General features: G+C 44.6%; 2 protein-coding genes across 3 annotated transcripts in view; one reads left to right on the top strand and one right to left on the bottom strand.

Moving 5' to 3' along the window:
- PHLPP2 (PH domain and leucine rich repeat protein phosphatase 2) overlaps positions 1 to 7,645 on the top strand; it is a 55,827-nt gene extending 48,182 nt beyond the window's left edge. Inside the window, exons 17-18 of the mRNA XM_010850918.1 lie at positions 350 to 581; positions 2,925 to 7,645. Coding sequence (XP_010849220.1) covers positions 350 to 581; positions 2,925 to 4,079 — 1,387 coding nt within the window. The 3' untranslated portion in view covers positions 4,080 to 7,645. The remainder of the gene's footprint in view (positions 1 to 349; positions 582 to 2,924) is intronic.
- Positions 7,646 to 9,681: 2,036 nt separating this feature from the next.
- On the bottom strand, positions 9,682 to 24,807 carry MARVELD3 (MARVEL domain containing 3). Of its 2 annotated transcripts, none has more exons than XM_010850916.1 (3): positions 23,948 to 24,807; positions 20,907 to 21,034; positions 9,682 to 11,310 (listed from the first exon to the last, which is right to left on the bottom strand). In XM_010850916.1, the coding sequence occupies exons 1-3, from the start codon at positions 24,331 to 24,333 to the stop codon at positions 10,673 to 10,675; spliced, it is 1,152 nt and encodes a 383-aa protein (XP_010849218.1). In that variant the 5' UTR covers positions 24,334 to 24,807; the 3' UTR covers positions 9,682 to 10,672. The 2 variants fall into 2 exon arrangements, with proteins under 2 accessions (XP_010849218.1, XP_010849219.1); XM_010850917.1 differs by lacking the exon at positions 9,682 to 11,310 and adding an exon at positions 14,253 to 15,791.
- Between the last annotated feature and the right edge of the window lie 1,515 nt (positions 24,808 to 26,322).

The following is a 26,322-nucleotide window of genomic DNA, read 5'->3' as shown; positions in this document are numbered from 1 at the left end:
AGATTACTGGGCCAGCCCTTTGCCCACTAAATCAGAAACTTAACAAGCACTTCAGATGATTCTGATTTGCTTCAGTTAGAAGCCACTGAGTTAGGTCATTGCCGATTATGATCAATCAGAAGCAGCAGAGAAAGTTACCTCTTCATTGCCTTCTCTGCCTCCACCCTTTTGGTAAAATTTTTTAGCTAAGAGTAGAAGGCAAAGCTCTCTTCACCATCATCACTCATATCAAGATGGATGAGGGTGAGGTGGGTTCATGGTCAACAGAAAAACGAGGAAGTCTTGGATATGAAGGACCGCTGCTTTCTTCTAAAACTAGCCATTTTCATTTTCTTTTCTTTCTAAACAGGAAATTAGGAATGGCTGGCCAGAAACTAGGCTGTTCAGCTCTCCTTTGTTACATCCGTCCTGACACTGCCGATCCAATGAATAGCTTTAGCTTGACTGTGGCTAATGTTGGCACATGCCAAGCAGTCCTGTGTCGAGGTGGGAAGCCAGTGCCACTCTCTAAAGTCTTCAGCCTGGAACAGGATCCAGAGGAGGCTCAGAGGGTGAAGGACCAAAAAGCCATCATAACAGAGGTAAATCTTACTCTCCACCAGTCACTTCTACTCCTCGAATCTAATGAATGCTATTCTACATAGAACAACGAAAGTCCATTTTATTCCTATCAAGCCTTGTAAATTGTACTCAATCCAGATAATAGTAACAGAAGACAATCTAATGAGCAGCTAATGACTAGCAGAAAGAAAGAGCAAAGTAATTAGAAATGAAAAATCCTAAATTGTGGTCTTTAGACTTATACCTAACATGTAAAATAAATGTAAATGTCCCCCTTGGTTAATTTTCATCTGGTTTTTTATTCCAAAACACAAGAAGAAAAAGTTTATAGTTTGACATCCCTGTTCTGAAGTGCAAAGTTTCACAGTAGTTTTCCTGTTTATGGCTGAATATATTCTGGTATTGTTTTGTTTGTTTTTTTTTTAAATAAAGAAGCATCAGTATTTCTAGTATTTCATAACTCTTCTCCTTTTTCAGACATTAACATAGGACTTTTGCTTTCAAAGAGACTTTAGCAATTACATGTAAACATTGTTTACTACAAAGCAGAATTTTGTTCAAATCTTCTGCCCATATTTAATTGTTTATTTCTTGACTGTTGAGTTCTTTGTGTATTTTGGATACAAGTCCTTATCAGAAATGTTTTGCAAATATTTTCCCAGTCTGTGGCATGTCTTTCATTCCTTTAGTAGTGTCTTTTGCAGAGCAGAAGTCTTTAGTTTAATGAAGTCCCACTTACCAATTTTCTCCCTCATGGGTCATGCTTTTGGTATTGTATTTAAAAACTCATTGCCAAACCCAAAGTTACCTAGATTTTCTTCTGTGTTGTCTTCTAGAAGTTTTGTCTTTTACATTTAGATCTGTGATTTATTTTGAATTAATTTTTTTTGTAATAAGTGTAGCTTGCTCCATGTCCAGATTTTTTTTTTTTTTGGACATGTAAATGTCCAGTTGTCCCAGCAGTAAATTGCCTTAGCTCCTTGTCAAAGATCAGTGGACTCTTATTTGTATGGGTCCACTTCTGGGCTGTCCTGTCAGAATTTTACAATGAGGACTGTCTAAAAGATTCCATCCAAGGAAGCACAAAACCAAAAAATTATCCTGCTAATGTGGTTGATGCTATGAAGATTCTGGAACTATGATCTTAGGAGGGTCTTTCAGTCAGAACAAGTGAAAGATAAAAGATAACTTTTTATTTGATTAGTCTATTACAGAATTTAATTAATGCTGTTAAGATTTTTCTTAGGGAGTCCTAGACAAGTAGGAAACATTTTTATAATTATAGACACGTATTGTTTGTTTGTTACCTGCTTAAGTATTATACTTTTTGTTTTGTTTAACCTTCACAATAACCCCCATGAAAGAAGTGCTTTTATTTTTATTTCACAGATGAGGAAAATAAAATTACAAATTTTTAGAGTTTGTGACAAGTTCTGATAAATAAAGGTGCCAGGATTTTCACCCAAAGAATGACTACAGCTATGAAATTAATATATTGAGGGCTTAGGTGGTTTTGTTTGGTTTTCTCTTAAGAAATCAGTATGAAACATCTGGCAGATGAACATGCCTAGCTTGCAACCAGGGTTATTCCTTTTCCTCTGAGTTTAGAATTATATCATTCTTGATACGACCCTTAGAGAGTAGGTAAATTATGCCATGGATTCAGACTTTCCTTTTCTAGGCCAAATAACTTCAGGGATTATTCAGTGCTTTAGCTATAAAGATTCTCTTACCCAGTTAATATCTTCAGTCCCAACTTTCAGTCCCAACTCTGCCTTTGCTATTTATTTATTTGGCTGTGGTGGGTCTTAGTTGCAGCATATGGGATCCAGTTGCCTGACCAGGGATCAAATCTGGGCCCCCTGGATTGGTAGTGTGGAGTCTTAACCACTGAACCACCAGAAAAATCCCCCAACTCTGCTTTTAAACGAGAAGTCATTTTTAGTGACCCATCTGAGTTTTGGCCCCTGCCAGAATATGAGTGATGGAGAATTAATGATAGTTTTGCTTATTATTTTCCTAACAGATGTTTCTCTATTTAAGAACATGCTGAGGCCTATACTTAATGTTAGAGCAAATATCTTTTGAGATGGAGGTGCCTTTTAACCACTTAATTTTTATTGGTTTTAACTCAGTCCTCTCAACTATTTGTGGTATAATACCCATTTGATATTCTGTCCTTTTGGAATTCTATACATTTATTTCTTGTAAATCCACTTAAAATTGCACAGACTCTAGGAGAAAACCATATACCATGTCAACTCTATTCTGTTGTAGAGCCCTAAGTGTTGTGATCTGGAAAGATGTAAAATTGTGTGTCACTGTTGCTTGTTTCTCAAAGTTTGCATTCTGCTTATCTCTAGGACAACAAAGTGAATGGGGTGACCTGCTGTACCCGGCTCCTGGGCTGTACATACCTCTACCCTTGGATCCTCCCCAAGCCCCACATATCTTCCACTGCACTCACCATTCAGGATGAGCTGCTGATTCTGGGAAACAAAGCGTTGTGGGAACACTTGTCATACACAGAAGCGGTCAACGCAGTACGCCATGTGCAAGACCCATTAGCAGCTGCCAAGAAGCTGTGCACATTATCCCAGAGCTATGGTTGTCAGGATAATGTGGGGGCGATGGTGGTTTATTTGAACATTGGTGAGGAAGGCTGTACTTGTGAAATGAATGGGCTCACGCTCCCAGGTCCTATGGGATTTGCTTCAACCACCATCATCAAAGACCCACCCAAGCCGACCACTCCTTCCTCCAGTAGTGGTATTGCCTCTGAGTTCAGTAGCGAGATGTCCACTTCAGAAGTGAGTAGCGAGGTGGGGTCCACTGCTTCTGATGAACATAACACTGTTGGCCTGGATGCTGGCTTGCTTCCGAGGCCAGAGAGGCGCTGCAGCCTCCACCCAGCACCTACTTCGGGGGTGTTCCAGCGCCAGCCCTCTTGTGCGACTTTCTCGAGTAACCAGTCTGACAATGGCCTGGACAGTGATGATGACCAGCCGGTAGAAGGGGTCATAACAAACGGCAGCAAGGTGGAAGTAGAAGTAGATATCCACTGCTGTCGGGGGAGGGATCTTGAGAACTCGCCCACCCTTCCAGAGAATTCTCCTGCCCTGTGCCCTGAGGACCGTTCTAGAGGATCGTTATTTGGGATCCGAAGACAGAACAGTGTGAACAGTGGCATCCTTCTGCCAGTGAGCAAAGACCGGACCGAGTTACAGAAGTCTCCCTCCACTTCCTGTCTCTATGGAAAGAAGCTCTCCAATGGCTCTATTGTACCCCTGGAAGACAGCCTGAACCTCATCGAGGTGGCCACCGAAGCACCCAAGAAGAAAACCGGCTATTTTGCTGCCCCCACTCAGCTGGAGCCAGAGGACCAGTTTGTTATACCTCGTGACCTAGAAGAAGAAGTGAAGGAACAAATGAAACACCACCAGGAAAGCAGGCACGAGCCTGAGCCCAGTGAAGAGGATCGGACCGAGCTCCCGGAGGAGTTTGACACGGCACTGTAGTCTTCCCCCAGGGGCCATGGCATCGTGCGAGGCTGCATGGTGTAGGGTAGGGGACCCTGCCAGGGGCGTTCTGCCTTTGTATCTCAACCACAGATGAGAGGGGGCTGGATCTCGGAGGTGGAAATGGTGAGAGCTGTCAGGGTCTTGCTCTGGATAAGCTAGTCAACACCATCAGTGTTAAGTTTCATGTTTAACCTGCATAGGGATCCCCAGGTTCCTGGGGAGCAGGTGGGCATTACTCTGTATCAGTCTTGCCCCCTGCCGTTAACCCCTTCTCTCCTAGGATAATTTTGAGAATTTGCCTGCCTGGGCAGGAAAGGGACTATTTCTGTGGAGGAATAACTGAAGATTGGTTCCTTTTACTGATTGCTGCTGATAGATCTCTGTGACAGAGAAATCACCTTCTATCTCAACCTGATGGGATGTGATGTGTCTAGTCACATGGCTTTTCCTTCTTCTCTACGAGAATACAGCCTATTGAAATGATGTTTATTGGAAATGTAGAACCAATCAAACAGATAATTTATGTTTGTGATGTAATGAGAGCACTTTCCACTGACTGTGAACTTTTTATTTTCAAATCTGCGCTCGAGCCAGTCTTCTTAGAGGCAGCCCAGATCCTTTGTCCATAGGCAGGATGATCATCGGGAGTTGGGGCCAGCTGTGAGGGTACGAGGAAGGGCCCTGGGAAATGGACTGTTGGATGTCAGACTGTGAAAGTTCCTGAGAAACAGGGGAGTAGGATCTTCTTTGGGGGATGAAGATGGGGAAGGGGTGAGGAACAAGACTACTTCCCCCAAATCACAAAAAGAGAATAACTGACAAATGCGACACCTGATAGGAATCTCCCAGAAGATCACAAGAGAGGCATCTGGGGATTGGCCTCTTTCCATAACATGAGGTGGAGATGGCAGTCAGCCTTCTAGTACGCAGGGCCCAAGGCTGATGCTGCTGCTCACATCCAAGTAACCTTGAGTTACAGCAGATGACTCTGAACAGACTGAGGCTGAATGAGCACAGATGGATGGATAGAGCTTCCAGTTAGACAAGTTCCTTCTCTCATTCTCAAGCCTAGAGATGGTTTTCTAAAACATGAGGAGTGAGTTGAAGTTTCAACTTTTAATGGTTAACAGAGTCTTCTGAAAATGCTTATCCACCTCACATGGCTTCACAGTACTGGGCTCAATTTCTGAAAAACTTGATTGAGAAAATCCTAAGCTTACAGAAAACCTGGTTTACTGATTTTTTTTTTTTTTTTTTGCACATTCCATGTAAGCCTAGCAAAATGCAGTTCCTTCCATATTTCTGTTCCATTGCCTTTTCCTACAAAGTTTTGACATTGCTTAATTTTACCCAGTGGGGAATGTGCTTTGAATTTTTGGAATACTTTGACAATTGAAAATAGAGTAGAATCATTTTTAATCTGTTTCATGAGAAATGAAATGTTAAAGATAGGGTTGATCTATACATACATATGTTGGGGGTTTTATTTTAAGTTTTGCTGAAGCAGTAGTAGAAAACCAGTGACCTCTCCACAGATAGTTAGGTATCCTCATCTTCTCAGAGGTCTGTACCCATGTGTATGTGTCAGTGGGGTACACACTTTTGGAAGATACCATACCAATGAGTGTCTGGTGTTCACCCTCTCTAAGATATGAATTTGAGTTCCCAAATTGTCAGGAACACTTTTTTCTGTGTCAAACTACTTGTTAGCTACTGAAAAATTTTAGAACTCAGGTCTTGATTTGAAGTGAGGAACATAATATGGTTCATACAAAGTTCAGGTGCTGTAAGAAAGATGGGAACAATAGTGTGTTGCCGCCTTATTTTTTTATGGGAAAATGGGGGGAAAATGAAGGAAAAATGAAGGGAAAACCCAAGATGATAGTGATGAAAATTATTTTGGGGCGATACCACTTTAATAGTATAGTCTTTTTAAAATTGTCCTTTATCTGTGAACTGTTTCTTGTCTCTTTGTTTCCCACCCTACACTAATTGGAACCACTACAAAGCCCAGTCATGAAACTACTTAACTGAAAGTAAATGTATTTACTTTGTAATCAGAAGAACCTTCAAATTCCCAGTGTTCTTTTATGTTTATGTCCCAGGTTTATGTTCAGGAAACGTTAGGTTGTATGAAAATCTTTAATATAGGCTGTACCAAAACCGATTGCTCTTTTCTTTTGTAAGTTCCTTTGATTCATGTCCCTCTATAATTGCTATTTGTTAAAACAGAGGATGAAAAGGCCATAGCCCATCACCAAAAATACACAGAACCCTCTTGACCTATGAAGTCATTTACACTTACTGTGTGAGCTGATTAGGTTGTCAGGTGGTAAAAGCCAGTAATCTGTCTCCAGGTGAATGTAATCTGCTTCCCAGGACTTTACCCAGAGGACACATTCCCCAGGTGGGCAGAGGCCTGTTGATCTCTAGCCCAGAGGTCCCGGGCTCTGCACGATACTCAGGTCCCTGTGTGTACCTTCCATTTAATGGAGCTGTTTAAGAGAGTTTCTGAAAGAACATCACTCCTGCTTATGGGAGTAGTCCAGGAGTCCCATGGAAGAAAGAAAACTATACAAGTCTTGGCAGCCATGGTATTTTTATTCTTATCCAGATGGATTGGAAATGTATTTGAAAATTTGAATGCTAGTATGTCATAGAGCTACCGTGATACCATAGAGTCATTGAATTATTACTCCTCATTCAAATGAGGGCTTTCTTATACTACTGTAGAGTGTATGTGCAATAAGTTGATGAATTCATTTTCTTGATGTATAGAAGAGCCAACACGAGCAGCTTGGTAATCATTGGGTGCTATTTTAATTGTTTGTAGCGAGTGCTATTTTCTAGGAGATGGAGCCAGTTAGATTTGGCTGATCTGCTGAATATCAGATGATGCCCTTCTTTCCATGTCAGCTCTCAGCAAAAGCAGGTACTTGGAAGCCACAGGCTCCCCTCCTCTGTCTACTCAATAATCACTAATGAAGAGACCTCCACAAGGGAGCACTTGGCTGTTGTCGATAAACATACCAATTATTAAATAGTCTCCAAGCCATTCAGTGATGTCTGCAGCATCACTCTAGAACTGTCTTGTGTCACTTTTTTACTTCCCTCTGGGCGGGGCCTCTCAGACTCCCTCGTTCATGGAGGCAAGTTAATCTTTCTCTCCAGTTAGTGACTTTTGCCCCATAGTTGGGTAAGCACTTCCTAGACTGAGAAAAGCAGCTACAGTAAATCCTGCTCTGTTTCCCTCATTTGGTGACCATTCAATCACACATAAGCTCCTTGTATTCTAAATTTCATGCACTTCTCCCAGACGCTATAGGGTTTTCTCTCACTGTTGCCAGTGGAGGTCATCCAGACAGTGAGTTCATATCTTATGGTTTTGTGCAATCATTGTCGTATTGTAGTCCTAAGACTCATTATAGTGTATTTTTGATATTTTTGAAATGTGTTAAATTTTTTAATTCAATAATATGAGCCAGAGCATGTTGCAGCAAATCTATTGTTTGTAAAAAAATAAAAATAACGATAACAATAATAATAAATAAAATAAAATGGAATATCTTTTTCATGGCTTTGTTTTAAAATGGAATACCTGTTATTTTATAAGTACTTTATTTTAGCATGAAACTGTAATTTTCTCTAACTTGTATGTAGAATTAGTTTCTTAACCAAGAGCACCTTTAGGATTTTTCTGCTTTTTCTTGCTTTAGGGGAAGATAAGTGAAATCACATTCCATGACAAATATGAAGCTATGAGTTAAGGCAAGAATAAATATTTTTGATCACCTTTTAAGCTGAAATAGCAATAAAGTTTTTTACATTAAGAAATATTATATTCTGACTTGGTTTATATGTTTAAAGAAATCCCAAAGACAAGAAGCATGGTCCTTATTCCCATGCAGGTTATTAGCTGATGAAAGGGAACTCAACTTGTGAATAATCTACAGCTCCTCTTAAACCACAGAGCTACCGATGATACAGTGGAACTAAGTGGATAATCTGGCCATCATGTCTGTCCTAATGGCTTTGGTGTTAGACTTTAAGGCCGTGGGTTTTGGCTCACAATACCTCTGATCTAGGTAAGCCTTTAAATTGTTCCCCTCCCCTCTCCCTATTGGTTGTCTCCCATAATTTCTGGATGTCCAGGTAAGATTAGCTACCTCTCACTCCAAATAAAGACCCAGTTGAAATAATTTTGCAGGTTTCCTCCTCATTTAGCAGAATTTATTACACCTCCCAATGTGCTGGGCCCAACGCCGCCATCTGCTTTCATACCTCAGTTCCATGACACACAAACCCACCTATTCCAGGGTGGCATAAGTACTTCATGTGACATAATTTCCCTGGTACATCAAACACAAGTCACTCGGAACACATTTCAGTGTGTAATCCATGGGGTCTAAGTTTTGCCTCTGCTACTTAAAAAAGATTTAACTTAAGGCAAGTTCATCTCCCTAAGCACAGTTTTTTTCTCGATGTTAAATGGAAATAAGAGTCTCATCAGCTGAGTTAAAATGAGATGATGCCAACAAATACTTCTTAGGTCAGCACTGGACCTGGCACTGAGCAGTCGTGACAATGAAATGTCAACCATTGGGTGAGCCACTTGAGCCTTCCTGAGCCTTCGTCTCATCTGTGAAGTGTAAGAAACCTTGACCGACTGACCTGACAAGTGATAGTAAGGCAAGTTTGGCTAAGGCATTTTGAATGTGGTGGAGTGTTACTGTAGTGATGAGAGGAGCTGAATTGATGCTGTATAGCTGGGCCTGGGCACCATATGGGGGTCACAGAGGCAAAAGTCCTCATATTCCCAAGCCCCTGACCCAGACATGGCAAAGATCTACTCAGGACATAGTTGAGGGGATAAATCCTAGGTGAGAATAGTGTGTGTTCGGAAGTTCTGGTGGGGGGTGGGGGGTGCTTGGGGTAGGAAGTGGGTTGTTTGATTTTTGCTGCTGTTAAACCTGTCTTACCACTCAGTGAAAACTGCCAGGGACTCCAGCCATTGCCTTGGGCTAAGGTGGTGGAGCGGAAGCTTCATTCTGTGGCATAGGTGTTTGTATTTTAAGGTCACAATGTGGACTTGTAGTTGATTGTTTTCCTCCAAGCTTTACTTTTTGTAAAAGTATAATCTAGATTTTCCCCCCTCCCCATTTCTGTACGAGGTTTAGTTTTGATCCTTCGCCTGGGATAGGTTTTATAAGAATTAAGAGTAGGACGGATTTAAGAGGTGAGAGGAAAGATGGTATATTCCAGGGAGAAGAGCTAGCAAACATGCAGGAGTAAAAATGTCCAACCATGTCAGAGGAGATGATGTTGACAGTTGTTTTCATGGTCATTTTGGCATATGTTGAAACAGGCTTATGTTGGCTGATTTCGAACTGTATAGACAGTCTGAGATTTATGTCAAACTTTCTGTTTTTAGAAATGTACTAAAAATTCGGTTTGAATTTATTTAATCTCATGAAAATAAGTTATGAAAAAAGATGGCAACTAGAAAAAAAACTACATAATAACATTTCTAGTTGCATCCCACACGAACTGAATATCTGAGACTAGTTGTACAGTATAAGAACAGCTATAAAACTTTAGATTAAAGTTATCAAAAGAACTTTATTTTTGAGATTCTGTGTTAATGAACTGTTACATTATGGAAACAATTCAGGATCATGAAGAACTGATAATTAACCTTTGAAGGCCTAATCTGTAGGGCAGTGGAAGGGATGCAGAAATAAAGATGCCTCCAATATACCTGTATATTCCAGGAAAATCATCTGCTTTATCTTTGCATTCAGCTGTATAACATGTTTTAAGAAGTTTATGAATTATTTCTCACTGTTTGGAGGCCTCATATTTCAGGAAATGATAAAATCTTCCAGGAAAGTGAATTCCAATCAAATAACTTTAGAAAGAAACTAACCTGGAAAGGTAGCAAAAACCATCTTCTCTGAGCCCTAACACAGGAATCCTGAGGAGGACCATGCATGCTAAAAGCACTTGCCTTCAGGTATCAGGGATCCAGCCCCCCATCTCTAATAGAGGAAGGCTTCTGGGGGTCATGGCACACTATCTTATCTAGGGGGCAGGAGATTTTTCTTCTAGGGAGAGAGTCAGAATGGAATTACTCGTTTGAAATCTAACCACACAAAGGCTTTAAAATCACTCCCCTGGGATCATATACAGGGGGAAATGGCATGTTTTTCTTAATGACTTTAGTTCAGACAGGCAAGATACTTCTACTGCCTGCTACTGCCTGACGTGTTATTTTCATCTTTCAGAATTCCTCTGGCTAATATTTAAGCTATTATTATTACCTTACCATTTGGCAAGAAAGCCAAACCATAAGCATATATGCAGACTTCCTAATGTTTCTCTTTGTAGTAAAGGTAGAGGTATTTTTTGCACGCTCTCAGCCAACAAAGTCATGGATAGAAAAATGGGACGATCATCTAGCTTTGTATTGGTTCCAGAGGGAGCATGTATGAAATCAAATATGTGAAAACCACATCCGTGTAAAGTGTGATTTTAATGGACCCATCTTTTTGAGAGAAACAAGATGGGTTGACTTTAGGTTCCAGTGGATCTCAGAGTACTCCAGACCACACGTATTCTGGTGCATCATTGTAATTTCTCTGCTGTTCCTGGCTGTCCTTGTACTGCTTCTGTTCTCGGTAGCTCCGCAGGGCCAGCACCACGCTGGCGCCATACATCACCACCAGAAGACAAGCAAAGGTGGCAGCCGCTCCATCAGTGCCTGCCAGCTGGCAGTTCATCCAGGTGAGACCCTTGCGGGCATAGACCCTCTCTCTTGTCCTGCAAGTGTCTGTGGCATTGATCTGTAAGGCTGCGTGGAGGTAAATGCTGATGCCCACGCAGTAGCCCACTGCCGCCAGGAGGCTGAAGGCAGCCTCCAGGAGGAGCCACTTCCCCGGCAGTTTGTGTAGACTTTTGGCTCCTTGGAGTAAAACACCCAAGGTGAGGACACCGAGCCCCAGAGAAACAGCCACGCCGCCGTATATCAGGGGTGCCCGGAGGATTGTGTACTGCTGGTCCAGCTGCCGAACCTGCTCCAGCTCGGTGCCCTCAAATGGCGAGTAATAGTTGTTCCCAAAGCCGCCGCCGCTGGCAAAGCTGGCGCTGAATCCGGCCAGGACAAAGTAGGAGGCCACGATACACATGAGAACCATCCCATTCAGTATCACCTCCACTATCTGTATCACACCTAGGAGGAGAGAGATGGGGGATTTAGCGCTGATCACTCACCCAGGAAAACTCCCTAGGTCAGACAAGAGAAATAACATTGGTGAGCTGATTGTGAGGACACAGATTCAACATTAACATCCTTGGTTTTGGGGGGTTTTTTGGTTCATCTTGGGGGGGTGGGTGCTTTCTTTTTGGCTACACCATGTGGCATGTAGAACTTTCCTGACTAGAGATCAAATCCATGCCTCCTACAGTGGAAGCACGGAGTCTTAACCACTGGACCTCCAGGGAAGTCCCTGTTTTTTATTTTGTTTTAGCACTTGTGTTTGAAAAATCAAAATGCCACTGTGGAAAAAGTTTTGGCAAACTACACATACACTTAACCATGTGACTTTGCAACCTGTACCCCTGAGCATTCATCCTAAAGAAATGAAAACCTAGGTCTACACAAAAACATGTACATGGATGTCAGAGCAAACCCAAATGCCCTCCAATGGGCGAACAGTTAAACAAGCTGGTACAGCCCTCCCAAAGGGAAACTCTACTCAGCGGTGAAAAGGAACGAGCAGTTGATACTCAGAACAGCTCGGATGGATCTCAAGGGATTCATAATGAGTGGAAAAAAGAAAAAGCCATACTCTAAAGGTTACATACTGTATGATTCCATTTACATAACAGTCTCAAAATGAGAACAGATTCATGGTTGTCGGAGGATGGGGATGAGTGGGGGTGGGGGACGGGAGGGGTGGAACTGTGAGTGGGGGAGCCGACTGTGGTGGTGCTCACACGAATCTGCACGTGCGATAAAACCTCAGAGACCTACACTCACACAGATTCGAGCGCATATAAAACTGGTCAAATCCTAAACAAAAGCTCTGAAGATTAGCAGTTTCCTGGTTGTGATACTGTACTACAGTCACCATTGGGATAAACCGAGTTCATGCCATGCAGTGCAGTACTGTGCTGTATTAGCAGTGTTCCGTGAATGTATAATTATTTCAAATTTTAAGGTTTTAAAATAATAGAAGTGACATAAAAGGTTGTAAACTGAAAAAAAATTCACCCATGTCACTGTCCACCGTTTTCTACCCCCAACCACTTTTAGTGTTTTCTAATACAACTTTCCAGCATTCCTTTATGCAAATAAAAATATTCAAGTCTGAATTTCATCCCCCCACCTTCCCCTGCGAGTGTCATTGGGACACCACACACACTGCTCTGCATCGTGCTTTTTTCACTCATTCCTACAGATGTTTTCAGATCAGCTCCGACAGGGTCCCCATGCCCTGTGACGTGGCCTCCAACCCCACCTGTGGGTGGACCAATCTACTCAACCAGGATCCTATTGCTGGATACCTAGCCTGTTCACCTGGGGGGTTCTTCCAAGTTTAAGGAACCCACAAATGCCACGAGGCAGGAGACACCAGCAGGTGAATGGAGATAAACGTTGTCTTGTCCAGAGTCACCTTTCACTTCTCCTTGAAGGGGACCTCAGCCTCTCGTGAGGTATATTCCTGGGAGAAGGTCTCCTGTGGTTCCCTCAGGTGTCAGGGATGAAAACAAAGAGGAGGCATAAGAACTTAGAGTGGGAGTGCAGGCTCACTTCCCCGCTCTTTGCTGCCTTGTGACTGTGCCCCTCATTGGCTCTAAGCCTCAGATACTTCATCTGACAAATAAATGAAGGTAATGCCTTCTTTTGTCTGTCTTATCCCACAGGGCTGGGGTGAGGCTCAGATGAAAGCAAGTATGTGAAAATACCTGGAAAATCGTAAAATGTTATGCAAGTGGACGGTGATGCTACCTAGTAACATTTATAAAATGAAAGAGGATTAGTAAGAGTAATTTAGGAAATGGGACAAGCTTATGAAAAGCATGAATTCCAGAAATCAGAAAAACCCTCTAATACACAAAGGGGTACCACAGTGTTTATAAACTGAGCAGCTAAACACCAGTGTGTCTACAGTACTTAGGCAACAGCTACTGGGCTTGCTGATTCTATCTCCTGCTGGGCCCACACAAATTCCAAGGAGGTCCACAGGACAGAAGTAGCAATAATTAAGGACTCTGAGAGCTGAGAAGCTACATTCCTCTAATTTAAATCTGAAAATAACATCAGGCCAGAACTGCATACTCCTACCCCAGGCACCATAAACTACTGGCTTCTCTCTCCCTACAGCGAACTGACCCAGAGATCATTCTAATTCATGGAGAGTAGCTATCTCCCCTAACCATACCTTTCTCTGCCTTGGTTTTCCTTCTGCATGCAATTAATCTCTCACCCTCTGAAGGGAAGCAGGAATGCTGTGTTAATACAAGATGTGGGCAGCCTGAACCTCTCCTTCTGGGACAGAGAAGTCATAATACACAGAGCACATATCTGCCAGCCTGGAATGGACTATATCTGGATCTTGTCAATCACTCCATTGACTACAACAAGCAAGAGGAATAACGGTCTGTTGCCGGGTCCAATGATGAAGAAATATGGCCACTGGGTATTACTCAGAGCACTGGCCTACCTGGCTTTGCTGAAAACAATGAACAGGTTCAAGTATCTCCAAGCATGCGGTTAGTGCAGAAAGATTCAGACATCAGGAGAAAAGAAAAGGGTGGCCTACTAGGAGCCTGGTGGGCTACAGTCCATGGAGTAGCCATGAATTGGACAGGATTTAGTAATTAAACCACAACCACCACTAGAGCCAGCAGTTAGGGATAAGCTGTAGAGGGAAATGAAACCTGAAACAAATAGATTTTTGTTGTAAAATAGCATCTTTTTTGGGTGAGGCTGCTTTTGTGGCTAATCAAATTAAAACTCTTCTCCAAAAGCAAATACTGTTAATACTTTCTTATATATTCTTCAAGAAGCTTTCTAATCATATACAAGCAAATATATGTATTTCCTTTTGTAAACCCAAATGGAACTCACCTTTTAAATGTGCCAAGTAAGGAAATAATATTATAAATGTAAAGAGAACCATCACCTCCAAATCAAAATTTTTTCTTTGGATTTTTATTGGTGTCACATAAAGCAAAGAACATATTCACTTGTACCAAGAATATATTATAATGGGCTATAAGTCCTAATTTAACATGCAGTAAGAACCCATGAGGTTGTCTGGCCAAAAGTAGCATTCTTCTGCTGGGAAAGATTTTACATTCTTTGATTCTGGATGGATCCTAAATTCTGGTTGTCGAGTTGAATCTGTTGTACAATGGTACATTTACAAGAGGTACAAAAAACGTATTGAGCTTTCAAGGCCATTGTAAGGGGGCTTGTTAGAAAACCTCTTTTGCAACCCAGTAAAATAATCTGATTCCTCTTTCTTCAGCCCACGTCTCCTCCAACTTAAATCTCACAGAAGTGGTCTCCCCAGTATCCCCACCCGCCCTCACCCAGAGCATTAAGGAAGTGAAGAACCTAGAGTTCAGTGAGGAAAAAGTTTGAGGCTAATCTGCTTGAGACAGCTGTGTTTAGAGGACTTAAGGCTGAAATGTTTTTTCATGTCTATGTGGCTTTTCATGCACATTGAGGATAAGGTTCTTCAAGTACCCTTGGTTATCTGCCTTTATTCAATCAAGAGTGCATTTTGCCACAGCACATGCCTTTTCCTTGTGGCTCCTAGGCTCTGGTTTTGGTGTGTTTTTATTGTTTTATTTTCATCTTTGTTTTTTAAAGTCATTTTGGTCAGTCCCTCACCAACAGAGAGCTCCAGAACCAGGGTTTATTACATCAGGTGGTGCTGTTTCAAGTACCCTGGAATTCGGCCCAGCAAACCAAAGCTGGACTGTTTACCTCCTGAGGGCTGGCAAGTTCTACAACAAAGCATTCCACGGAAGACGGTAGTTCAGAGTAACTTCCATCACCCAAGTTTGGCAGAATGTTTTAAAAAGCCTAAAACGCCAACATTTCTGCAGGCTTCTCCTTCAGCTTTCTGACCTTTTGGTAACCCCTGATGGCCAGCGCGGCCCCCACTGCAAAGACCCCAATGCCCAGGGCAGCAAAGATTCCAGCACCAATGTCTCCCCCATGGAAACTGCAGCTGAAGCCACTGTATCCTTTGCTCTGGTACAGCGCCTCCCTCTCCTTGCACACGGGAGAGGCGTAGGCAGCCGAGAGGTTGTGGAAATAGAAGTACAAGGCCGGGATGTATGCCCCGGCAATAAGCATGTGCAGCACACCTTCAATCACCAGCAATGGGGGGCAGTGCCACGGCACCCGCAGAACGCCCAGGATGAGGAGGAGGCAGCAGAAGGCCATGAAGGCTCCGCTGCAGGCCATCGCCACAGTGACCGTGGGCAGCTTTAGCTGGTAGAACTGAATGTCCAACTGCTGCGCTTTCTCCCCGTCAGCACCACTGAAACCACTGTAAGCCCCTCCATACTGGTAGTAGTAAATTCCCCCCAGGCTGGTGATGCCCGTGAAGCCCCCCGTGGAACTGTAAGACACAGAGCTGCAGGCCAGGATCAGCAAGTTCAGGAGAACCTCCAGCATTTGGCAGCAGGCTGCAAAAGAAGGGCGTGTTACCATTTTGAGAGATGCTGTTTTACACTTGAAGACTTCCACCTCAAGGCTCATCTTCCCCGTGGCAGTTCATGCCAGAGCCAGCTCCTTCTTCTGCCCCTTGGAAGGCCTGAGCAGCCAAAGCTGCAGGATTAGCACTAAATGGTAGCAGGGAGCCGTGGCCTCCAGAAATTATGTCAGAGGTACTTTGGACTGAAAAGGGTAACCCTAAAAACAGCAAAGCAGCCGGTCCAAGTGGCTGCAGGACGATGAGGGGAGAAGTCAGGCCAGGGAGCAGGAAGAAAGGTGTTGTTTATGGAAGGCAAGAAGATTCTCTGCCGTAGCCCTGCCCTGCCACAAAGGCTGAAAAAATAGTTATGTCCTCTTTAGATGTTTTGTGGCCATCTTCAACTTGCTTCCCTTGTGGCTCAGCTGGTGAAGAATCCACCTGCAATGCAGGAGACCCCAGTTTGATTCCTGGGTCAGGAAGATCTGCTGGAGAAGGGATAGGCTACCCATTCCAGTATTCCTGGGCTTCCCTTGTGGCTCAGGTGGTAAAGAATCCACCTGCAATGTGGGAGACCTGGGTTTGATCCCTGGGTTGGGAAGGTCCCCTGGAGAAGGCAAAGGCTACCCACTCTAGTATTCTGGCCTGGAGAATTCCATGGACTGTATAGTCCATGGAGTTGCAAAGAGTCAGACACAACTGAGAGACTTTCTTTCAGTTTGGAAGAGGAAACTTCTCCACATTTGAAAAAGATTATAACATAGTGCTTAAAAATTATAATTAAGTCAGAAAAAAGCATGGAAGTTATCCATCAAAATATTAATTGCGGTTCACAAGTACCAGAGATAGGAAAGATTAAGTTAATTAATTACTGAAATATAATTAAACAGTAAAACATAACTTAATGTTCTTAGACTTTAATTCAAGAAGTAGTAGCTCAGATGGTAAAGAATCTGCCTGCAATTCAGGAGACCTGGCTTTGATCCCTGAGTTGGGAAGATGCCCTGGAGGAGGGCATGGCAACCCACTCCAGTATTCTTGCCTGGAGAATCCCATGGACAGAGGAGCCTGGTGGGCTACAGTCCATGGCGTCGCAAAGAGCCAGACATGACTGAGCCACTAGCACTTTCACTTTCAAAGAGCAAATCTGGGCTGTGATACTTTCCCAGAGCTGGATTTTTTCAGGATCCTTGGCTGGACAATCAAAGAGCTCCAGCTTTTCTACCAAACCTGGCTGCTTTCCTTAAAGTCAGTTTTATTGTGATATACCTTATATACAACAAAATGACCCACATTAAGCCCCCAGCTTGATAGAGTCTGACAAATGTGTATGCCATGTAATCATAATCAAGATATAGACTGTTTTCATCCTTCCAGAAAGTTCCCTAAAACCCTTTGGGGTCAGTACCTCGCCCTCCTCCTCAGGCCACCACTGATCTGCTCTCTGCCATTAGAAACTAGGTTTGTCTTTCTCGAATTTCATGCAAATGGAATCATACAGTTATGTGCTCTTTTGTGTATGGCTTCTTTTTCTCTTCATAATACAAAGCTGGGAGTTGTATGTGCTGGCATGGTTCTATGGGTCAGATGACTATAGGATCAGGCTGTTGCATCTCCCTGGCTTTTTCAGAACCAGATTTTGGGCCTGGGTCCAGTTGGTCTAGGGTTTCCCTGGTGGCTCAGTGGTAAAGAATCTGCCTGCCAGTGCAGGAGACATGAGTTTGATCCCTGGAAGTTGGGAAGAGCTCCTGGAGAAGGATGTGGCAACCCACTCCAATATTCTTGCCTGGAAAATCCCATGGACAGAGGAGCCTGCTGGTCTATAGTCCATGGGGTCCCAAAGAGTCAGCTGAACAGCAAACACCAGGTGGTCTAAGCATGAAGGTGTGCTACACTTGCACATTCGCTAAGTGAAACCAAGCACTCTCAAGTATTATGTTTACACTCTGCCATTCCCCCTCCAAAATGCAAATGACATTACGTTTTATTTAATTATAAAAGTAACACACAAGGATGGTAAAAAAAAGAAAGAAAGAAAATCTAGATGAAACAGAAATATAAAAATGATCTAAAGTCCAATCAATAAAACTGGAGAAGCCACTGTTACCATTTTTTTCTTTTGGACTTCCCTGCCACATGTGCATAATTTTTGCTGTTTATTTGTTTTTAAGTAAGAATAGGGTTCTCTTCTCTCTACTATTATATAACCCATTTTTTCACTTAATATAGTGTGAACAGTTTTTCTACCATAGCAAATATAAATATATTATTAAAGGATTATAGGATGCCATGATGAATTTAAATAATTGCGATGTAAAGGATATTTAGGCTTTTCGCAGTGTGTTGCTATATGGGAGCAGATATATGCTATGTATTTCCTATTAGAGTTTGGAGAGGCTCCACAAACTCATTCCTGTTGTAGCTTTAAATAGAACCAGAAAACAATGACCAGGGATAGGGGAGATGTCTGGTAATACGTTTTTAAAAATAAAAGCCCAGAGCCTCTCTAGGCCTTACTTGCCCCTTAAAGGATCTGGCTCACTGAGTCAGCACCTCTCTCTTAAGCAGCAGTTATGCACTTCAGGTCATTCATTCCTCTGATTCTGGCTGAATATTTCAGATCTGTTAATGAGTTAACACTCTTTGAGTTAGCCATGGTTTGAAATCTTGACATAGGCTCAGTCCCATAAGCACTGGGTAAGGATATTGAGAATGCAAGGGTAATGGGGTACTGAGAAAGCAAGTTGAGGAGCAAAATCTCCACAACTGTCCCCCTGAACCTTTTCAGCATGGTCACAAGTCAATTCCATAGGCAGTAAGAAGCCATCTCAGAACTAAACCTCTAGGCTCTGAATGACAGACACCACCATTGACTATAGAGATTATAACATTTGGAGAGAGAAATTAAATTTTAAAGGATGGTTTGCAAGTAAGGCTGCAAGCTGAATGCAAACATTACATTTAAAAACACACACACCCACTTTCCTTGTTATACTGGCCTAATTTCCCTCTTATGATATTTTCCATTATGATTTAAGCAACAGAGGTCTAAAGGAAGAGGAAAGGGACAAAAAGGGAAAGGAGAAGCTGCCCCAAATGCAAATCGGAGGGAGCCAGGAGGAGAGCAGGTGATGTATCTCCTTCCCAGGGAACCTGTAACTCCTCATCATCCCTCCAAATAATAAACCCATAGCACAACCTATACACACAGGATTCCTAGTGATCTGATATGCACATGTAATATTTGTACTTGCTTATTATCTGATCTTTATCCTCAGCCTTTAAAGATTTTGGTAGCTGAGGAGTCTTGCCCCAAACCGTGAATTCAGGGCTTATCTCTTTTTGTCAGTGTTCCACTGAACTTCCTAAGGGTGACTCAGCCCAAACTGCAGGGTCTCCCTAAGAAGTCAGAGCCACAGCTGCCTCCCCTCTTTGCCCGTTTGCCGGGGGAGGAGGACGTGATTTCACCGATAAGGAAAAGAAGTCACAGAAGATCTAAGACAAGGCTGAAATTCTTCAGGGGACCTTTACTCAGGTGTGCCTTTCCTGCTGAGACAAGTTCCTGGTGTTCAATGACTGCTGCTCTCAAAACAATACAATGTTGTGTGTATATACGGGTCTCTGTGTGTCCAGAGATCTTTATAAGCTCTCATTTGTTAGCTTCTGACTGCTGAGCCATCCTTTCACTATCTTGACTCAGAAACCCAACCTCTAGGCCCAAAGCCAAATAACCAGAAGCAATCAAAGCTAAATCAGGGGCCTCAAGCTCGGCCCTCTCCTCTCTCTTGGTAAATCAATCACCAAAGAAGAATACCTCTAGAAAGAAACCTGTTAAACAGCCTCTGGCTTGTTCCTACTATTTATATCATCAAGTAAAGAAGGTCAAGCACATAAACCATATCAGGCCTTAGCGTTAGGCTCTAAGTTTCAATTCCAGCTCTTCCACTTCACAGCTGTGTGACTTTGTATAACTTACTGTACCTCTCTGAGCCTCAGGAGTTGTTGAGAGAATTAAAAGCAATGGGGTGTGCCAACATATGTAAACTAGAGTAAGGATTCTTGTACCCAGATTACCTAGAGCTCTTCAATAAGAGTTCTACGTAATCCTATAACAGTGTATCTCACTGTAATCATTCCAAGGGACACTTTCAGGTGTAAGTTTCATGATTTCTCCCCCTCAGGCTGAGAAGTTTTCCCCTCTTAATCATAGGCAGCTGAGGTAAATTTCTCACCAAATCATGTGAGCCATAAGGACTCACCCTGACAAACCTGATTTTCTTCATTGTTGGCAAGGCCAAGCCTGGTGCTAGGATGGGAACTCTGGAAAACCACATTTGGAGCTGACACATGATATTATTTAAAATCACAGTTCTTCAAACTGTGGATTCTAAGAAGTATGTTTTTTTTTTTAATATTTTATTTTACCTTTATTTATTTGGCTGTGCCGGGTCTTAGTTGTGGCACGCAGGATCTTCAGTCTTTATTGCAGCATGCAAACCCTTAGTTGCAGCATATGGGATCTAGTTCCCTGACCAGGGTTCGAACCCAGGTCCTTTGTACTGGGAGTGGAAGTCTTAGCCAGTGGACCACCAGGGAAGTCCCTTAAGTGTGTTTTTTGGTTTATTAATAACACAGAACAGGATAGAAGTTGGTTCATGATGTGTGTGTATTTCTTACTGTGGGTTTCAGTCAACAACATTTAAAAGCCATGATGGCATGTTTGGGCATCAGATCTCCTGTCCTGTGGCATGAGCTCAACCTGTCTGCCATCTCCAGGTCATCTTCCCTCTCTAGTTCTGACCACCTTGCCTGATGAGCCCCACTCTGACAGCTGGCATCTCAGAGCTGGCTCTGCCTGGAGGTCCATCTGCAGCCTGAACATTGCAGGTATGGCTGCCTCATCACCCCTAGGCATGTCCAAGAAGAAACATGGGAAACCTGGCCACCTGTTTTTTGTTTTTTTAAAACATGTGATCCTCATGCGGGTATGAAAACAAAAATGCTAGGAAACCAAAAGGGAGGTCTGCTTGAATTTTTGCCCCACCAGCTTGGACCCCTTCCAGGACCACCACCAAAGGTAAGTAAATGGTCTGCCTTCAAAATGGCTCACCTCTCCCGGTGCACAGGTATCTGCACTTGTGGCATTCCAGGAGCCCTTCAGCCTCTGACTGGTAATATACCACTTCCTGTAGTCCAGGCCGGGGGTTCGAGAGTGGGTATCTCCCTGAAGTGGGTTCACTATAACCAAACACATACATGGCCATTAGCAGGCTTCAAATTCAATAGTTTGTTCAGTATTAGAACTCTGGACACCTCATGCTGGGCCCAGAGGTTAAAGAATGCACAGAACAGAAAATCTGCCACAGTTTTCATACTCCAGAGAATTTTCTGGCTTAGTGGTTCCAAAGGGTGTTCAAACACTTGGCCCAATTCTGCTAAGTACATCACTTATCCCAGTAATTCTGAGCCCCACCTCTCATGCTGGCTTGTTGGCCTGCTGGGGAAACGGGGAGGGTGGCTATTGAACAGGTAGCTGGGAACCACTTGGGGGAGCTTTTCAGTTCATTGAGGATAGGCTCTCTTCAATACTAGTTTGCATTCAAAAGACTGATGTCCAGGCTGGGATTCTCTTCCTTCCCTTGTTACTTTGAAAAGAGGTGAATCAGTAGTAATTCTCTAGGTTCTGGTGGTATAGACAACTTTGTACATCATAGCTCTCCCTCTTCTTCTGACAGCCCTGGCATATTCTATTCTGCCCCTTCTCCTCATCCCCTACTCCCAACCTTCCCCATCACTTTATCCAGCACATCTTGGGCTTTTGTCCAAGATTCTGTGGTGAATGGTGGGGGCTGCATTCTACTACCTGGGCTCCAGGGATTCTTATAGAACACAGATCTCATCATGTACCTTTTGGGTTCAAATCCATAAAGTCCAAACTTTAAGCACAGTGCCGGAGGGCCCTTGTTCATCACTCTCCACTCACAATCTCACTTTTACAGACCCAGCCATAGTGAACTGCCCCTCTCCCTGCCCTAAAAGATGATCTGCATTCCCATGCCTCTAGATCACCGTGTCACCGTGAGAGACAGCCTGGAGTTCCTTCTCCAGAACTCAGCTTTGAGTCTGTCTCCTCCGGCAAACATTCCAGAGTCCAGTCAGGGCTCCAGCTCAGTTCTCTCTGAATCGGTTTCTCCTGGAGCAGCACATTTCACATGTGCTGCAAATTGGGCTATTTACTTGTCATTGTCCTATGGACATCCTGAGTAGACCTCTGTAGTTCCTGGCCCTGCCTCCCATCCATTAAATACATGCTTGTTATGTGGAGCAGAGTCAAATAAATGGCTTTTGATTTTAAACCACCAACTATCTGTGAACAAAAGCAGCAAAAGTATTCCCTTCACTAGCTTTGGGGCTAGTAGGGGTAGTGGTGGTTGTGGTGGTCAGGGAGCCCAGGACACCATTTTAAAAGGAAATTAAAAAAAGAAGTTGTGGCTTCTCCTAGGTCTGCTGCTGCTGCTGCTGCTGCTAAGTTGCGTCAGTCGTGTCCGACTCTGTGTGACCCCACGGACGGCAGCCCACTAGGCTCCACTGTCCCTGGGATTCTCCAGGCAAGAACACTGGAGTGGGTTGCCATTTCCTTCTCCAATGCATGACAGTGAAAAGTGAAAGTGAAGTCGCTCAGTCCTGTCCGATTCTTAGTGACCCCATGGACTGCAGCCCACCAGGCTCCTCCGCCCATGGGATTTTCCAGGCAAGAGCACTGGAGTGGGGTGCCATTGCCTTCTCCGTCTCCTAGGTCAGGCAGTTGCAGCGCAGTTTGGCTTTAGGTAGGGAAACAATGACCAGTGCCTGTGACTGTAACAGGGCACATCCTTTGTTACACCTTGGCTAATTAGTTCTAGATAATTTAACATAAACTCAGGATAGTAGCTTTCCCGCTTTGTGGACACAACTGGGAGAGAGACTGGGCTAAAGCCTCCAAGTCCCATAGCAGACAGGAGCCTGGACTCCTCCTAGGGATGAGGGCAAAAAACAGTAGGTAATCATCACTCTAGTACCTGCCTGTCTCCTGGCATCTAATCTGGGCTTTCAGTAATATTTGTGGAGTTAGAACATGCAATGGGAAAAGGACCACTTCCCTAGAGAAAGAGTGGGGCCTGGGAATACTGCCTTTCCTTCCTTCCTTCCATCCTAACCCTCTCTCCCAGCTTACCAAGTCTTCTAAAACATCATGATGCTGTCACTCCACAGGCCTTGTGGGAACTCTGTTCTAAAGATAGGGATGGCAAAATTTGTTCATTCAGGAAGGTGAGGTCTGAGACAATCATGGGATTTGAATGAAGCTGCCCAGAAGGACCTCACTGACAAAGATGCGGGAAATCTCTGCTCTTCTGTGCAGAGTTTTAGGTTCATTCAGTTCTTTGGCTAAAAGTCTAGCTTCTCCCAGCTGTCTGGTTTTGAAATGCGTATAGCCCTGGAAAGGGTTACACATTAAGGTATTAACTTTTCACTGGACTGACTTTATTAGGCCTGGACCTCCAGGGAACGGGGAGGCCTGGTTTTGGAAAACAGGACAAGGGTCTGAAGCCTCAAGGGGGCAGTCCTGTGACCGTGTGTGTGTGTGTGGTGGGGGGTGGGGGTTGTATCAGGGAGGAGCCTCAAAATTAACCCCACCCACTTAATCTCCTTCCTACTCCTTCCCCTTCTGGTCCTGCAGTCCTTTCTTCTTTACCTGGAACCCCGGCCCTTCCACTTTCAACGGGGAGTGGGGCGGCGGGGAGTGGAAAAGGGTAGTGGGTCTCTGCTTTGTTAACCGGGTTCAGGTCAAGAAGTGTGTGTGCGGGGGAGGGGAGAGGGTGTGGTGGTGGGCACTGTCAAGTCTTCCTTCCCTCCTTGCTGCTAAGTCGCTTCAGTCATGTCTGACTCTGTGCGAGCCCATAGACGGCAGCCCACGAGGCTCCCCCGTCCCTGGGATTCTCCAGGCAAGAACACTGGAGTGGGTTGCCATTTCCTCACCTCTAAAAGCTCAAACGGGAAGAATGGCACTTTCTCTAAACCCGCTTCCTAGGACAAGTAGTCGGGACCGCAGGCGGGCCTCAGACCCAGGCTTCCTCAGGGCCGAGATCCAGGGCCCCCGCAGCCCCACCTCACCTTTCGGGTCCTCGGCGTCCGAGGCCCTCCTTCCGCAGGGGCGGTGGCTCCGGGGTTTCCAACGTCGCGGGCCAGGGGGGCGGGGCCGCGTCCCAGGTCGGCCGCCGGGGTCCGTCCCGCGTCCGACTCTGGCGGGAGTTTTCCCAAACTCTTTGTTCGCCGCCGCGATGGTCCCCGGCCCTGGGCCTGTCCTGGCGAGGTTGCCGGTTCCTCTCCCTGTCCCGGTCCCCGTCCCTCCGCCCGCCCCCGTTTCTCTCCCTGTGCCGGTCCCCGGCTCTGTCCCGCTGTCTCTCGGGGTGGCGGTCTCGTTCCGGGCGGGGATGCCGGTCTGGGTCGCGCTCTCTCGGCCGGGCCCGGGACTCGCGAGTCCCCGACGTCTGTTCCATGGCTTGGTTGCGCGTCCCCGCCCCGGAGCGACCCGAGGGCAACAATCCACAAGTTTCGACGGCAGGTGGCCAAGCTTGGGGGCGGGAAGCTCACCTGCGCGCACGCGCACTAATCCTGCTGCGGCCCGGGAGAGCATTCACCTGATGACCCGCGCCGGAAGGGGGAGCAGGTAAGCGCGGCCCGGGCTCTGGGCGCGCGTGAGCCCGGATTGGGTGCGAGCCTAGAGCGCGGTGCAGCTTTACACAGTGAGGACGCGACTACTGCCCGCCCGTCGTGCCTCGTCAACCGTGAGGTATCTGCGCCGTGACCCCTCAAGATGGCGGCCAGGGGGACTGTGCCCTCAACTTAGCACCTTGGGTTTGCTTTCCCAGACTGTTTCCATCTGTTTTCTCCCTCAGCCACTCAGCTAGCCAGCGGTTGTCCTCTTCCTCCCTCTCCTGCTGTCCTTACAACTGCGTTCTAGGGGACTTGAGGCCAATGCATCCGTTTATAAGAGTGCAGTACTCTTGCCTGAAAAATCCCATGGACAGAGGAGCCTGGTGGGCTGCAGTCTATGGGGTCACTAAGAGTCGGACACGACTGAGCGACTTCACCTTCACTTTTCACTTTCAGGCATTGGAGAAGGAAATGGCAACCCACTCCAGTGTTCTTGTCTGCAGAATCCCAGGGTCGGGGGAGCCTGGTGGGCTGCCGTCTATGGGGTCGCACAGAGTCAGACAAGACTGAAGCGACTTAGCAGCAGCAGCAGGACTTATAAAGCTTTTTTTTAATGATGACCCACACAGAATTGACAGCTTTTTTGGTCAAATCAGGATATTTTAAAACATAAAATTGCTGTCTGTTAATGAATTATTTCAACAAATATGTGTGAGCGTCTAGCTTAGTGGGCTTGAGAGATCCAGCGGTGAACTCTCCTAGGGCACTTCCACTCTACTGTGTAAGGAGAAGGAGAACAGGCAATCAAAAGACGAGACAAACTTTGACGGAGCAGGTTTCTTTATCTAGATCTGGGAAGGGGACACTTGAGTTCTGGAAGAGAAGGAGGCAGCCTTGGGAACAGCTGAGAGAACGTTCCAGAAAGAGAAAAAGCCTGCGTTATGCAGAGGGCTGGACAAGAAGGTCACTGTGAGGCTAGTGAGGTGGGGATGAGATGAGGCTGAGAAATGGAGCAGGAGCTGGTAGAGGATCTTCATGGTGAAGAGTCATTTTCAAAGAGCAGCGGGGAAACTTTGACATGTTTTGAGCCAGGAGAGTGACTTCTGATTTGCTCTGACTTACCTGTTAAAAAAAAAAAAAAAGATTGCTCAGACTTCTGTGAGGAAGATGGACTCCGTGGGCCCAAGAACAGTGTCAAGAGATGAGTTAGGAAGCTACTGAAGCATTCCAGGTAAGGAGTGATGGTGGCTGAGTTGATGGTGACAAGTAGACAGATGTAGGTTGCAGTTTGGAGGAAGAACTTAAAAGATGAGTGGATGGAGGAATCATTTACTGAGTTGGGAAGACAGGAGAGAAACAGGGTTGAAGAAAATTGGAGGGTTCCATTTTGGACATGTTGAAACCACAGGACTCCACTCAGGACTTAATGAAGCTCAGATTCTTTATGTCTCAAGTCAGAGGGAATTAATTCAGCGAGCGAGAGGCAAAGTGATAGGTAAGAAGTAGATTTATTAATATAGAATGCTTATGAAGGATACAGGTGAGCAGGCAAGAGGGTGCTGCTTCAGGAAATAAGTGGGCTACATTTTTATAATCAAAGGAAAAGTAGGGAAGAAGAGAAGACTACCTTCTTCCTCTTCCTTTGTAAAGATGTTGCGGGAAAATAGGACACTAGAGGATGATCAGTTCCCAGGTGAGTTCCTGGGATGGGCCACCAAATAGTAGTCCTTTAATTGCTTAATTAAACGTTAATTAAGGATATAAAGAGTAATAGAATGAGGATAGCTCAGTGAGGAAATTCAGTGGAGAAAAGAGGCTGAATAATTCAGCCA

This window comes from Bison bison, unplaced genomic scaffold (assembly GCF_000754665.1).
Source record: "Bison bison bison isolate TAMUID 2011002044 unplaced genomic scaffold, Bison_UMD1.0 scf7180017864297, whole genome shotgun sequence".
Taxonomy (NCBI): Eukaryota; Metazoa; Chordata; class Mammalia; order Artiodactyla; family Bovidae; genus Bison; species Bison bison.
The sequence above is the reverse complement of the archived record's forward strand: the minus strand, read 5'-3'. Positions and strand labels throughout refer to the sequence as shown.